The 15,862-nt window shown below is 43.1% G+C and overlaps 1 protein-coding gene across 5 annotated transcripts in view; it reads left to right on the forward strand.

Moving 5' to 3' along the window:
• Gbf1 (golgi brefeldin A resistant guanine nucleotide exchange factor 1) overlaps positions 1-15,862 on the forward strand; it is a 146,904-nt gene that overhangs the window by 112,673 nt on the left and 18,369 nt on the right. For all 5 annotated transcript variants that reach the window (XM_075974257.1, XM_075974253.1, XM_075974254.1 and 2 more), the window contains 9 exons: positions 253-418; positions 768-979; positions 1,843-1,941; positions 12,066-12,260; positions 12,478-12,667; positions 12,874-13,014; positions 13,310-13,398; positions 14,829-15,031; positions 15,494-15,617. In XM_075974257.1, coding sequence (XP_075830372.1) covers positions 253-418; positions 768-979; positions 1,843-1,941; positions 12,066-12,260; positions 12,478-12,667; positions 12,874-13,014; positions 13,310-13,398; positions 14,829-15,031; positions 15,494-15,617 — 1,419 coding nt within the window. The remainder of the gene's footprint in view (positions 1-252; positions 419-767; positions 980-1,842; positions 1,942-12,065; positions 12,261-12,477; positions 12,668-12,873; positions 13,015-13,309; positions 13,399-14,828; positions 15,032-15,493; positions 15,618-15,862) is intronic.

Raw genomic sequence — 15,862 nt, forward strand, 5'->3', positions numbered from 1 at the left:
AGGGAAGGAAATAGCTTTTACAGGAAAGTAACCATCTAAATCCTGAGCATATGAGAGCCTTTGCACCTGTAGAGTAGTCACCCTAGATCAGTGCTGTTTAAGATGGCCCTGGGCCGTCTTATAGAAGTTCATAAATCAATGAGCTGTGGTCCATTGAAGACAGCTTGGAAGACACATACTTCAGGAGAATAAGTTCTAAGTTGTTCTTGCCTCATCTTTGTTCCTGTATCTGTCTGTAACTGGCCACATCAGGAAGGGGCCCATGGGGAAAAGGCCCAGTCAGCATCGGTGGAATCTATCCCTGAAGTGTTGGAGGAGTGCACGTCCCCTACTGACCACTCTGCTTCTGCCTCTGTCCATGACATGGATTATGTCAATCCCCGGGGCGTTCGGTTTACCCAGTCCTCCCAGAAGGAAGGTAGGTACTCTCTGGCTAGGCATGGCAGCATATGCCTGTAACCCCAGCATTGGGTGTGCAGACATGTGGGTCCTGAGAGTTTCCAGTTCAACAAGAGACCCTGTTTAAGGCAGTGAAAGAGAGCAAGACATCTGACATCTGCCGTGGCTTCCATCTACACATGCTCAGGCTCGTACAGCTGCACACTACACATAAACGTGCATGTACCACACATATACACATGACACCCACCCCTCCCATGCACCTCCCCACATACACACACAAGTTTTTCTCATGAATAACGCAGATCCAAGTGTTGTTAAGCAGCGGGATATATCTTAGTGTTCCTGTTCTCTTCCCACCTTCTCAGGCACGGCTTTGGTTCCTTATGGTCTTCCTTGTATCCGTGAGCTCTTCCGCTTCCTTATCTCCCTCACAAATCCACATGACCGCCACAACTCTGAGGTTATGATCCACATGGGACTCCATTTACTGACAGTGGCTCTTGAGTCAGCCCCTGTAGCCCAGTGCCAGACCCTCTTGGGTCTCATCAAGGATGAGATGTGTCGCCACTTATTCCAGGTAAGACTAGATTGTTCAGGATTGGAGAGGTGACTAAGCAATTGAGAACACTGGCTGCACTTGCAGCGGTTCCAGGTTTGATTCCCAGCACCCACATGACCACTCATCGCTGTCTGTAACTCCAGTTCCAGGGAATCCAACTCTCTCACACAGCATATGTGCAGGCAAAACACCAATGCACATAAAATAAAAATAAATCATTTTTTTTAAAAAGACACTGGTGGAAAAAAAGTGACTAGAGCCCTTGTTTACTTTTTGAGATTGAGAAGCCAGACACCCTGTGATCATGATCCTAAGAAACTACCTCCCTTTCAGTTGACCAGAAATCACAATAAGAGGCTTCCAATAGCTCTCCAAGGAGTTAAGGAAGGAATGGCTAAATTGAGGCTCTGTCAGAATCCCAGGTGTGGTGGTATGTACCTATAATCCAGCATTTGGGAGGAAAGGGCAGGAAGATAAGGAATATTATTCAGCCATATAGTGAGTTGGAGACCAGCCTGAGCTACATGGAACCCTATCTCAGAAAAACAAAATCAGGCAGCATGAAAGCTCAGCAGGTAAAAGCATGTACTATCAAACCTGACATGCCGGGTCTGATTCCTGATACCTAGCAGGTGGACAGAGAACCAGTTACCATTGGTTGTACCTTTTCTTGTGTGTCCCTGCTCCACCTCTTACACACAAATAAATAAATGTAAAACAACATTTTTAAAAAGCAAACAGCAAAGAGGAGCAGCAACAAAAGAATTCCCTTACAACGCAGGCCTCTGTGGCAGCTTCACTAGTCTGCTCTCGTGTATCTTTTTTGGCTCAGTTACACTCAGCCTCAGAAATCCCATGACTTGTCACTCTCTGATCCCCAGCTACTCAGTGTAGAACGACTGAACCTGTATGCTGCTTCCCTACGGGTATGCTTCTTACTGTTTGAGAGCATGCGGGAGCACCTCAAGTTCCAATTAGAGGTAAGTTTCTTGACTCTGGAAGTAAAACAAAAGTGGGAACTGGAAACTGGATGGAATTGTCAGTGGGGCCTGCTCAATCAGTCATGCTGTAGAGATAGATTTTTTTAAATTTTTACTTATTCTTCTCTCATACAATATATCCTGATTGCAGCTTTCTCTCCTTCCATCCTTCCTAGTTTCCCCCACATCTCCCCTTTCCCTCAGATCCACCTACCCCCTGTTTTCCCCCAAAAAAGAACAATTGATATTGGGATATCAACAATAAGACCAGGCACAAACCTTCACATCAAGACTAGGTGAGGAAACCCAGTAGGAGGAAAAGGGTCCAAAGAGCAGAAGAAAGAGTCAGAGACTCTCTCACTCCCACTGTCAGGAGTCTCCCCAAAATACTAAGCCAACAACCATAACATATATGCAGAGGAACTAGCTCATACCCAGAGTCTGGAATTGCTGCTTCAGTCTCTGTGAACCCCCATGAGTTCTGCCTAGTTTATTCCATGGACCATGCTCTCCCAATGTCGTCAACCCCTCTGGCTCCCACTATTCCTTCTTTCTCTCTTCTTTGGAGAGCTCCAAGCTCCAAGGGGAGGAACCCAATAAAGACCTTCAACCTGGGCTCTCTCTCCACCTAATGCTTGGCTGTGGGTCTCTACCTCTGCTCCCATCAGCTGCTGGAGGTAGCCTCTCTGATGACAACTGAACTAGGCACTAATCTATGAATATAGCAGAACATCCTTAGGAATCATTTCATTGATATTTTCCCCCAGTCCTGTTTGGTTATACCCTAGGCTAACTGGGCTATCTAGCTTCTGGTGTCTGGTGATCTAGGCAGTGTTGTGCATGAGTTCTTTCTTGTGACATGGACCTCAAATTAGACCAGTCATTGGTTGATGGTTCCTACAAGTTCCGCTCCACCATTGCCCCAGCACATCTTGCAGGCAGGACAAATTGTAGGTCAAAGGTTCTGCGGCTGAATTGGTGTCCCAGTTCCAGCACTGGAAACCTTGCCTGGCTAGGGAAGATGGCCAGTTCAGATTCTGAATCCTCCATTTCTAGGAGTCCTTACTAGGGTCACCCTCGTGGATTCTAGGGAGTTTCCACTGCACTAGGTTTCTACATCATCCCCCAAATGCTTTCCAATTCTAGTTGGCTCTCCTATACTCTCCCAACACACACACCTGATCCCTTCTATTCTTATCCATACCCACCCCTAGTCCATCCACAAAATTTATTCTATTTCCCATTCCCAGGGAGATCCATTTGTTCCCCCCCAGAACCCCCTTTGTTATTTAGCCTCTCTGGGTCTGTGGATTGTAGCATGAGTATCATTTACTTAGCAGCTAATATCCACTAATAAATGAGTACATACCATGTTTGTTTTTCTGGGTCTAGAGTATCTCACTCAGGATGATTTCATGATATATTTTTAACTGCTAAGTAATACTCCATTATGTAAATGTATCACATTTTCTTCATCCATTCTTCAGTGGAGGGCATCTAGGTTGTCTCCAGGTTCTGACTGTTATGAATAAAGCTGCTGTGAACATAGTTGAGCAAGTGTCATTGTGGTATGATTGAGCATCCTTTATGTATATGCCCAAGAATGATATAGCTGAGTCTTGAGGTAGATTGATTCCCTGTTTTCTGAGGAACCACCATACTGATTTCCATAGTGGTTGTACAAGTTTGCGCTCCTACCAGCAATGAAGTAGTGTTCCCCTTGCTCTACATCCTCAATAGGATGGGCTGTCACTTGTATTATTGATTTTAACCATTCTGTCAGGTGTAAGATGGATCTCAAAGTCGTTCTGATTTGTATTTCCCTGGTGGCTAAGGATATTGAGCATTTCTTTAAATGTTTCTTTTTTTTTCTTTTTCTTTTTGGTTTGGTTTTTCGAGACAGGGTTTTTCTGTAGCTTTGGAGCCTGTCCTGGAACTAGCTTTTGTAGGCCAGGCTGGCCTCGAACTCACATAGATCTGCCTGTCTCTGCCTCCCGAGTGCTGGGACTAAAGGTGTGCGCCACCACCACCCAGCTAAATGTTTCTTAACCATTTGAGATTCCTCTACTGAGAATTCTCTGTTTAGATCTATACCCCATGTTTTAATTGGATTGTTCATTGACATCTACTTTCTTAAATTCTTTATATATTTTAGATATTAGCCTTCTATTGGATGTGGAGTTGGCAAAAATCTTTTCCCATTCTGTAGACTGCTGTTTTGTCCTATTAACAGTGTCCTTTGCCTTACAGAAGTTTTTAGTTTCATGAGGTTCCATTTATTTATTTTACTTTTTTATTTATCTATTTGGTTTTTTTGAGACAGGGTTTTTCTGTAGCTTTGGAGCCTATTCTAGAACTAGCTCTTGTAGACCAGGCTGGCCTTGAACTCACAGAGATCTGCCTCCTGAGTGCTGTGTTTAAAGGTGTGCACCACCACCACCTGAGGTCCCATTTAATAATCATTGATCTTAGTGAGTGCCTGCTCTATCAGTGTGTTCTGCTCAGGAAGTTGTTTCCTGTGCCAATGCATTCAAGGCTATTCTCTTTTTCTTCTAGCAGGTTCAGTGTATCTGGTTTTATATTGATGTCTTTGATCCACTTGGACTTGAATCTTGTGCAGGGTGATAGATATGAATCTATTTGCATTCTTCTCTATGCAGACATTCAGTTAGACCAGAATCATTTGTTAAAGATGCTTTCTTCTTTTCCATTCTGTTTTTCTGGCTTCTTTATCAAAAATCAAGTGTTTCTAGATGTGTGGATTTATGTCTGGGTCTTCAATTCTATTCCATTGATAAGTATGTCTGTTTTTATGCCAGTACCATGCGATTTTATTTACTATAGCTCTGTAATACAGCTTGAAATCAGGGATGATGATACCTCTAGAAGCTCTATTATTGTTCAGGATTGTCTTAGCTATTCTGGGTTTTTTGTTTTCCCAAATGAAGTTGAGTATTATCCTTTCAAGGTCTGTAAAGAATTTGTTAGAATTTTGATGGGGATTGTGTTGACACTGTAGATTGCTTTTGATAAAATGGCCTTATGTTAGTTAATCCTACTGATCATGAGCATGGGAGATTTTTCCATCTTCTGCTGTCTTTTTCTTTTTTCTTTTTTTTTTTTTTTTGATTGGGAAAGGTTTTATTTTGAGTGCTTACCTTTTGCAGTTCTTTACATAGTCTAGATATTGACCCTTGTCTCAGTAAAATTGGGAAGATTTCTCTCCCATTCTGTAGGCTGTCGGTTCAGTTTGCTGATAGCTTTCATTATGCAAAAGTTTAACATAATATAAACCCATTTTAAACTCTTGATGTTATTTCTTTTTTTTAAATTTATTTATTTATTAAGGATTTCTGCCTCCTCCCGCAACCGCCTCCCATTTCCCTCCCCCTCCCCCGATGAAGTCCCCCTCCCTCATCAGCTCAAAGAGCAATCAGGGTTCCCTGACCTGTGGGAAGTCCAAGGACCGCCCACCTCTATCCAGGTCTCCTAAGGTGAGCCTCCAAACTACCTAGGCTCCCACAAAGCCAGTACGTGCAGTAGGATCAAAAACCCATTGCCATTGTTCTTGAGTTCTCAGTAGTCCTCATTGTCCGCTATGTTCAGCAAGTTCGGTTTTATCCCATGCTTTTTCAGACCCAGGCCAGCTGGCCTTGGTGAGTTTCCGATAGAACATCCCCATTGTCTCAGTGTGTGGGTGCACCCCTCGCGGTCCTGAGTTCCTTGCTCGTGTTCCCTCTCCTTCTGCTCCTGATTTGGACCTTGAGATTTCTGTCCGGTGCTCCACTGTGGGTCTCTGTCTCTGTCTCCTTTCATCGCCTGATGAAGGTTAATATTCAGGAGGATGCCTATATGTTTGTCTTTGGTTTTTTGGTTTTTTTTTTTTTTTGGTTTTTCGAGACAGGGTTTCTCTGTGGTTTTGGAGCCTGTCCTGGAACTAACTCACAGAGATCCGCCTGCCTCTGCCTCCCAAGTGCTGGGATTAAAGGCATGCACGCCCGGCTATGTTTGTCTTTGGATTCACCTTCTTATTTAGCTTCTCTAGGATCGCGAATTAAAAGCTCAATGTCCTTTATTTATGGTTAGAAACCAAATATGAGTGAGTACATCCCATGTTCCTCTTTTTGGGTCTGGCTTACCTCACTCTGCTGTCTTTTTCAATTTCTTCAAATCTTTGAAGTTTTTGTCATACAAGTCTTTTACTTGCTTGGTTTTTTTTTTTTTTGTTTTTTTTTGTTTTTTTGAGACAGGGTTTCTCCGTAGCTTTTGGTTTCTGTCCTGCTGGAACCAGGCTGGCCTCGAACTCACAGAGATCCACCTGCCTCTGCCTCCCGAGTGCTGGGATTAAAGGTGTGTGCCACCACCACCCGGCCTACTTGCTTGGTTAAAGTTACCCCAAGATACTTTACATATTTTGTGGCTGTTATGAAAGATGTTGTTCCCCTGGTTTCTTTCTCAGCCCATTTGTCATTTGTATATAGGAGGGCTACTGATTTTTTTTGAGCTAATCTTATATCCAGCCACTTCGCTGAAGGTGTTTATCAGCTGTAAGAGTTTTCTGGTAGAATTTTTGGGGTTGCTTATGTATACTCTTAATATTATCTTCAAATAATGATACTTTGACATCTTCCTTTTCAATTTGTATCTCTTTGATCTCCTTTGGTTGTCTTATTGCTGTAGCTAGAACTTCAAGTACTGTATTAAATAAATATGGAGAGAGTGGCCGGGCGATGGTGGCACACGCCTTTAATCCCAGCACTCGAGAGGCAGAGGCAGGCGGATCTCTGTGAGTTCGAGACCAGCCTGGTCTACCAAGCTAGTTCCAGGACAGGCTCCAAAGCCACAGAGAAACCCTGTCTTGAAAAACCAAAAAAAAAAAAAAAAAGGAGAGGGTGGACAGCCTTGTCTTGTTCCTGATTTTAGTGGAATTGCTTTGAGTTTCTCTCCATTTAATTTGATGTTGGCTATAGATTTGCTGTAAATTGCCTTTATTATGTTTAGATATGTCCCTTGTATCCCTTAAGGGGTGTTGGATTTTATCAAAGACTTTTCAGCATCGAATTTATATGGTATATTACATTGACTGATTTTCATGTATTGAACCATCCCTGCATCTCTGGGATGAAACCTACTTGGTCATGGTGGATGATATTTTTTTAAACTTTTTTTTAAATTTATTTATTTATTAAGGATTTCTGCCTCCTCCCACAACCGCCTCCCATTTCCCTCCCCCTCCCCCGATCAAGTCCCCCTCCCTCGTCAGCCCAAAGAGCAATCAGGGTTCCCTGTCCTGTGGGAAGTCCACCCACCTCCATCCAGGTCTAGTAAGGTGAACATCCTAACTGCCTAGGCTCCCACAAAGCCAGCACGTGTAGTAGGATCAAAAACCCATTGCCATTGTTCTTGAGTTCTCAGTAGTCCTCATTGTCCGCTATGTTCAGCGAGTCCGGTTTTATCCCAGGCTTTTTCAGACCCAGGCCAGCTGGCCTTGGTGAGTTCCTGATAGAACATCCCCATTGTCTCAGTGTGTGGGTGCACCCCTCGCGGTCCTGAGTTCCTTGCTCGTGCTCCGTCTCCTTCTGCTCCTGATTTGGACCTTGAGATTTCTGTCCGGTGATCCACTGTGGGTCTCTGTCTCTGTCTCCTTTCATCGCCTGATGAAGGTTAATATTCAGGAGGATGCCTATGTGTTTGTCTTTGGATTCACCTTCTTATTTAGCTTCTCTAGAAACATGAATTATAAGCTCAATGTCCTTTATGACTAGAAACCAAATATGAGTGAGTACATCCCATGTTCCTCTTTTTGGGTCTGGCTTACCTCACTCAGGATAGCGTTTTCTATTTCCAGGTGGATGATATTTTTAATGTGTTCTTGGGTTCGGTTTGCAAGTATCTTATTAAGTATTTTTGCATCTATGTTCAAGAGGGAAATTGGTCTGTAATTCTCTTTGTTGAATCTTTGTGTGGTTTGGGTATCAGGGTAACTGTAACCTCATAAAATAAATTTGGCAATCTTCCTTCTGTTTCTATTTTGTGAAATGGTTTGAGGAGTATTGGTATTAGTTCTTCTTTGAAAGTCTGGTAGAATTCTATGCTAAAACTGTCTGGCCCTGTGGTTTTTTTTTTTTTTTTTTGGTGGGGAGACTTTTAATGACTGCTATTTCCTTAAAATAGATACCTTAGTGGTATCTATTGAGAAAATTGTTGATTTCTCAGTTTTGTGAAGTACAGGTTTTTAAAGTGTGACCTAATTATTCTTTGGACTTCTTCAGTGTCTGTTGTTATGTCCCCATTTTCATGACTGATTTTATTGTTTGTATATTCTCTCTCTGCCTTTTAGTTAGTTTGGATAAGGGTTTGTCTATCTTGTTGATTTTCTCAAAGGACCAGATCTTTGTTTCATTAATTTTTGTATTCTTCTCTGTTTCTAATTTATTGATTTCAGTCCCCAGTTTGATTATTTCCAGCCATCTACTCCTCTTGAGTGTACTTGCTTCTTTTTTTTTAAGAGAACTTTTGAGTATGTTGTTAAGTTGCTAGTATGAGATCTCTCCACTTTCTTTATGTAGGCACTTAGTGCTGTGAACTCTCCTGTTAGCACCGCTTTCATGGTGTCTCATAGGTTTGGGTATGTTGTGTATTCAGTTTCATTGAATTCTAGAAAGTCTTTAATTTCTTTATTTCTATCTTGACCCAGTTTTCATTCAGTAGAGAGTTTTTCAGTTTCCTAAGTTTGTAGGCTTTCTGTTGTTTCTGTTGTTGAAATCCAGCTCTAACTCATGGATGCATGGGTTGTTTCAGTTTTCTTATATCTGTTGTGACGTACTTGTGACTGAGGATGTGATCAGTTTTGGAGAAAGTTCTGTGAAGTGCTGAGAAGGAAATGTATTCTTTCGTGTTTGGGTGAAATGTTCTGTAGAAATGTTAGGTCCCCTTGATTTATTTGTTTGTTTGTTTTTCGAGACAGGGTTTCTCTGTAGCTTTGGAGCCTGTCCTGGAACTAGCTCTTGTAGACCAGACTGGCCTTGAACTCACAGAGATCCACCTGCCTCTGCCTCATGAGTACTGGAATTAAAGGCATGCACCACCACTACCCAGCATTATTTTTTCATTTCTAAGACAGGGTTTTTCTGTAACAGCCCTGGCTATCCTGGAACTCACTTATAGACCAGGCTGGCCTTGAACTCAGAGATCTGCCTGCTTCAGCCTCCTGAGTATTGAGATTAAACATGTATGCCACCATACCCAGCTCTTTGGATTAATTTTGGTTTGAAGTCTATTTGTTAGATATTAGAATGACTCTACAAACTTGCATCTTAGGTTCATTTGCTTAGAAAATTGTTTTCCAACACTTTACTCTGAGGTAATGTCTATCTTTAATGTTGAGGTGTATTTCTTGTATGTAGCAGAAGGATGGATCCTGTTTTCCTATTCATTCTGTTAGTCTTTGTCTTTTTATTGGGGAATTGAGTACATTGATATAGAGAGATACCAATGGCCAATGATTGTTAATTTCTGTTATTTTGTTGGTAGTGTCATTGGTGGTGTGTGTGTGTGCTTCCCTTTTTTTGGTTTTGTTAGTGTAAGATTATTTATTGTCTGTGTTTTCTTGTGTATAATTAACCTTCTTGGGTTGGAGTTTTCCTTCTAGTACCTTCTGTAGGGCTGAATTTATAGATGGATATTGTTTAAATCTGACTTTATCATGGGATATCATGTTTTCTCCATCTATGTTGATTGAAAATTTTGCTGGGTATGGTAGTCTGGGCTGCCATCTGTGTTCTCTTAGAGTCTGCAGACATCTGTTCAGATCCTCTGGCTTTTACAGTCTTCATTGAGAATTTGGGTATAATCCTAATAGATCTTACTGTATTTGTTACTTGTTCTTTTTCCCTTGCAGCTTTTAATATTCTTTCTTTGTTCTATATGTTTAGCGTTTTAATTATTATGTGGTGAGAGGACTTTTTTTCAGGTCCAATCTATTTGGTGTTCTGTAAGCTTTTTGTACCTTTATAGGCATGTCTTCTTTAGGTTGAGAAAATTTTCTTCTGTGATCTTGTTGAAGATATTTTCTGGGGGCAGGAGAGATAACTCAGTGGTTAAGAGCCCTGGCTGCTTTTCCAAAGTATCTGGGTTCTGTTCCCAGCACCCACATAGCAGCTCACAGACATCTGTTATGCTCTCACATAGACATACATATGAACAAAACACTAATCACATAAAATAAAAATAAGTAAATCATAAAAAAATATTTTCTGGGCCTTTGAGCTGGGGTTCCTCTCCTTCTTCTATTCTTATTATTCTTAAATTTGGTCTTTTCATAGTGGCCCAGATTTTTGGATGTTTTGTATCAGAAATTTTTTAGATTTAACATTTTCTTTGACCAATGTATCTATTTCTCCTATCAATATCTTCAACGCCTGGGATTCTTTCTCCAATCTCTTGTGTTCTGTTGCTTCTAGTTCTTGTTCACTTACCTGGATTTTTCATTTCCAGAATTCTCTCAATTGTTGTTTTCTTCATTGCTTCTATTTCCATTTTCATGTCTTGAATAGTTTTGTTTGCTTCAAGTGTTTGTTTTGTTTTTGCCTTCTTTAAGGGACTTATCCATATTCTCCATTTTTTTTTGTCTGTCTTTTCCTCAATTTCTTTATTCATTTCCTCTTTAAGGACGTTATTTCCAGCCGGGCGGTGGTGGCGCACGCCTTTAATCCCAGCACTCGGGAGGCAGAGACAGGTGGATCTCTGTGAGTTCGAGACCAGCCTGGTCTACAAGAGCTAGTTCCAGGACAGGCTCCAAAACCACAAGAGAAACCCTGTCTCGAAAAACCAAAAAAAAAAAAAAAAAAGGACGTTATTTCCATAATGTTGGTTTTAAGGTGTTTTTCTTGTGCTTCAACTGTGTTGGAATATTCAAAATGTACTATGGTAGATAGCTGGATTCTCATGGAGACAAATTGCCTTGGCTGTTGTTAACTGGGTTTGGGGTGATTATAGTTCTAGGTGCTGATTTCTCAGTTTGTCTTTGTTGCCTTTGTTTCCTCTCTGGTCTTCTGGCCAGAGTGGCCTGTGGTTGAACAGCAGGCCACCATCTGAGTTAGGGATGGACGTCTGGCAGCCAGTGTGGCCTCTGGTCAAGCAAATGGTCTCTGCCCAAGTTGAGGGCTGAGACACAGCAATGAGGATTAGAAATGGGGTAGGGTAGCACTAAGAAAGTGGGGGAGATCTGCTGGCAGACATCCTACCTGGACTTCTGGTGGCCTGTGTGGCCTCTGGTTGAGCAGGGTATCTCCACCTAAGTTGGGGGCTGGGGCACAGTAAGAACAAGGTAGAGGGGGCAGGTGATGGGGGACACCAAGAGAGTTGGAGGTCCACTCACAGGGGACCTACCTGGACTTCTGACCGCTGGCATGACCTCTGGTCAAGCAGGGTGTCTTGGCCCAAGTTTGGGGCTGCGATATAGCAGTGCAGGGGGTGGGGGGTTGTTCGGGATAGTGTGTTGGAGGCACCAAGAGAGTGAGGGGGAGCTCTGAGGGTGAGAGGCCTGTCTCTAGAGAGAGATTTTTATGAGCTTCCTGTAGAGGATATGTTGGCCCCCATACTTTGTGTCATTAACTAGCCAATGTAGTAGAATAATTAAGAGGAACCCAGAAAAAAACCCAATTAATTATAATATAGGAAAACACACCACTGTGCATGGTGGCTCATGCCAATAATCCAAGTACTTAGGAGGCTGAGACAAGATTGCTGCGAGCTGAAAAGCCAGAACAAAACTGGCTTTTAAAGAGTATGAGAATCCAAATATGAGACTGGCAGGTAATCTCACCATGAATGGGACAGCTTTTTTGTCTAACAGTTCTTCTAAGTCAAGCCAGTATTGCCGCTAAATTGCCAGAATAAGATTAGGGTAGGGCTCATATAGACAGCACACAAAAAAGGGCAAAAGACAGGGACTAGGGATAAGAGCCTTATCACCCATCATGGAGACAAGGAAGGGATATATTATTGGGGATAGAGAACCTTTTGGTGTCTCTTGAGGCATGCCTCCTGTTTAATTTTGTTCCTTTACAATTTTCTCTCCTATCTTTGCCCCACCCAAATGCTTGTCACTGGGTTGTTGACAGATGTACATCAAAAAACTCATGGAGATCATCACTGTTGAAAACCCCAAGATGCCTTATGAGATGAAGGAGATGGCGCTGGAGGCCGTTGTGCAGCTCTGGCGCATCCCCAGCTTTGTCACTGAGCTCTACATCAACTACGACTGTGACTACTACTGCTCCAACCTCTTTGAAGACCTCACCAAGCTGCTGTCCAAGGTGCTGAGCACTGTTACTGGCTTCTAGACCTACCAAGAAGTTTCCCAGATGGTAGTGATGCTGGTACAGAGAGGGGGCACTTCAGAGATGGGGAACAGGAAGGAGGAAGGAATTTTGTAAGGACAATGGAGAAGTCCTAAGTTTTTGGATTTTTGGAAAAATAATCAGGTGAAGAATATTCTAACTTCAAGTCTCATGGGATCTGTTTATTTTCCAGAATGCCTTTCCTGTGTCTGGTCAGCTTTATACAACACACCTACTGTCCCTTGATGCTCTGTTGACAGTTATTGACAGCACTGAGGCTCACTGTCAGGCCAAAGTCCTCAACACCCTCACCCAGCAAGAGAAAAAGGAGACAGCCAGAACCGACAACGAGGCAGTGGATGGCACCAAAGAAACTAACAATAGTTAGAAACATCTCTTATTGTTCTTTTTCTTTTTCCTTTCTTTTTTCCCCTCTCCTCCCTTGCCCTTCTTACTTTGTCTTGAATTTGCCAATTGTGGCTGATGCCCAGTATAAGAACATATAGCTCTTTTTGGCTTAGGACTCAAGCTCTTCTTCAATACTGCTTGGCTTCCTAGTCATAAGTCTTCACGTCTCTTCCTTTACCAGCTGAGAAAGGAGCCATTGATGGGAAAGCCACAGGCATGGCCTCAGATGCCCTAGGCCTTCATCGTCCAAGTGGAGGATGGCTGTCAGCAGAACATGGGAAACCAGGATGCAATGATGTGGAGGAAGCCGGTGACTCTGGGGGTGGGTACTCAGTGTCCATGACTCTAAACCCCTTCAACTAGAGGACTTAGAGAGAAGGAGAAGTGGGAGGTATGGGGAAACTGAGTGGCCTAACGTCATACCTGAAAGAGCCCTAGCAGTTCACCTTGTTTTAAACCCCAGAGAAAGGAAAGAAAACAGAGGCCCAGGAGGTAAAATTTCTAGCAGGTTGGAGACTGTGGAGAAGGAAATCTCTGAGTCTGCTCTGTTTTTTCTGGGGTGAGTATCAGTAACCTTGTGAAAGATCTTATAGTTTTCCTCCTCCTTCCGTTCCTAGCTGACAAAAAGTTCTCCAGGAAGCCGCCTCGATTTTCCTGTCTTCTGCCAGATCCACGGGAACTAATTGAAATTAAAAACAAAAAAAAGGTATGTACATACAAAAATACATTCCCACGTGTTCACGTGTGCACACCTTGTGTGGGGTCCTCTGTAGAATTGGGTTCTGTCCCAGAGGACAAGGATGGGGATGCTCTTAGTACGTCAGTATATGGCTTCCAAGGCTAGTCTATAGTTTTTCTGGAATTGCAGCAACTGCTCCCGCTCTTTTTCCTTTTTTTTTTTTTTTTTTTTTTTTTTTGGTTTTTCGAGACAGGGTTTCTCTGTGGTTTTGGAGCCTGTCCCGGAACTAGCTCTTGTAGACCAGGCTGGTCTCGAACTCACAGAGATCCTCCTGCCTCTGCCTCCCAAGTGCTGGGATTAAAGGCGTGCGCCACCACCGCCCGGCTCCCGCTCTTTTTCTTACACCCAAGCTGTGCTGCTGTTGCTGGCCTCTGAGCAAAGCTCCTCCAGCCAACAGCAAGATACTCCTAGTGGTGCTGACAGAGCTTTGGAGGCACTGTCATGTCAGTCAGCAAAGGTTATTATTCATCTCTAGGTCTAGCACGGTGATTGGTAGTAAAAGGGAATTGATATTTATTCTGGTGCTTTAATAAAGTACAAATAGCTGTTTGTTTATGGCTTTCTTCATTTGAAAAGATAAAAAAATTCTAATCATTTATTGCCCTGTTTTTTGGGTTTGTTTTTTTTTTTTTTTTTTGGTTTTTCAAGACTGTGTTTCTCTGTAGCTTTGGGCTTGTCCTGGAACTAGCTCTTGTAGACCAGGCTGGCCTTGAACTCACTCTGCCTCCGGAGTACTTTGCTAAAGGCAGGCATAGCCTCCGCCTAGCTTCTTTTTTGTTTTTGTTTGTTTGTTTTGTTTTATCTTTTCTTTCTTCCCCAGCAGCAGGTATCAGTTGTAAATAGCTTCTTGACTAGGGGTGGAAGTTTTGGGTTTTCTTAACATAAAACTTCTAGTTAGTCCTTTCCTCCTCTTTTAAATGTATTTGATTGCCGGTCTGTGACTAGACTTACAGGGTGAAAAGAGATCATTTAATCTGCCTTAACCTTCAAACCCAGGACCTTAGAAACAAGGCAGCCCAAGAAGGAAGGGGACTCTCTCGCCCCAGCTATACCATGATGCTGGCTGTCCATAAATGTCAGAGATGGCTATGGAACTGAAGAGAAGGCCACACTAGTTTGCCTCCTCTCCATCTTCCTGAGCTCTCATTAGAGGAGGGGAGGTGGCTCTCTGGTCATCTGGACCACTCAGAAGGAGTAGGAAGGAACTCTCCAGACAGTTCCAGTGAGATGGGAAGATGGGGAAAAGGCAAGGCCGATACAACCCAGTGTCAGAATTAATTAGAACCGTGTCTGAAGAGCTTTGTTAGGTGAACAGCTGTACACTACAGTAGAGTCTAGCCTGCCTGTCTGACTGACAGGCACAGCAACTTCTGATGCCTCTAGTCTTTGTCTTCTAGTTGCTGATTACTGGCACAGAGCAGTTTAATCAAAAACCAAAGAAGGGGATCCAGTTTCTACAGGAAAAAGGCCTCCTCACTATCCCAATGGATAACACAGAGGTGGCCCAGTGGCTCCGAGAGAACCCTCGACTAGACAAGAAAATGATTGGAGAGTTCGTGAGTGACCGCAAAAACATTGACCTGTTGGAGAGTTTTGTGAGGTGAGAAAGAAATAAACTGTGTGGGAATTGGGATATCTATCGCTCAGTGGTGGTGTGGTCCTTTAGCATGCCCGAGGTTCACAGAAAAGAAAGAGATACAGGCAAGTGCAGGGGAAAGAAGAAAGGAAGGAGGAGCTGTCTGAAGGGATAGGGCATTCTTCCCTCAAAGGAAGTCCCTGCCAGTTCCTGCTGATGCAGGCTTTAGCAACCCTCCCCTATGTTCCAATGAGAGCACTGCAAAGTGGCATAGAGCAGGGTTCTGAGAGGTGAGCTCTCTAGACAAGAGTTTTGCTAATGTGAGTGCTAAGGTTAAGAATTTTGTTAGGAGTGACCAGGCTGTACCACTCCTTTGCCAGAGCTATCAGCCTCCTCTGTTTCACTAAGAGAAGGTTATGAAAACAAACAGCTTGACACGTGCAGCTTCCACGCCTCCAGTCTCTTCACTCTGTTTTCTCTCTGTAGCACCTTCAGCTTTCAGGGTCTGCGTCTTGATGAAGCTCTCCGACTCTACCTGGAAGCCTTCCGTTTGCCCGGGGAAGCACCAGTTATTCACAGGTTGCTGGAAGCATTCACAGAGCATTGGAGGGTAGGTCTAGTGTTAGAAATTCAGTCAAGGATCCTGATCAGTTTTAGGGTTTCTTTGTTCCCTCAGCTAAAAACCTCAGCTCCTAAGAAAGTTCAGAGTCCACCAGTGGGCTTTCCATGGAGAAACTTTAGTTAAGGAGTTGGCAAGAACTTGGCCTGCCATTTTCTGGCTGATAGTTCGACTTGTAAACCAACACCGACCAGTGGGTTGGTGGAAGCAAGGATATAATTGGCCAGAAAAGGACA

Source organism: Microtus pennsylvanicus, chromosome 5 (genome assembly GCF_037038515.1).
Source record: "Microtus pennsylvanicus isolate mMicPen1 chromosome 5, mMicPen1.hap1, whole genome shotgun sequence".
Classification (NCBI taxonomy): domain Eukaryota; kingdom Metazoa; phylum Chordata; class Mammalia; order Rodentia; family Cricetidae; genus Microtus; species Microtus pennsylvanicus.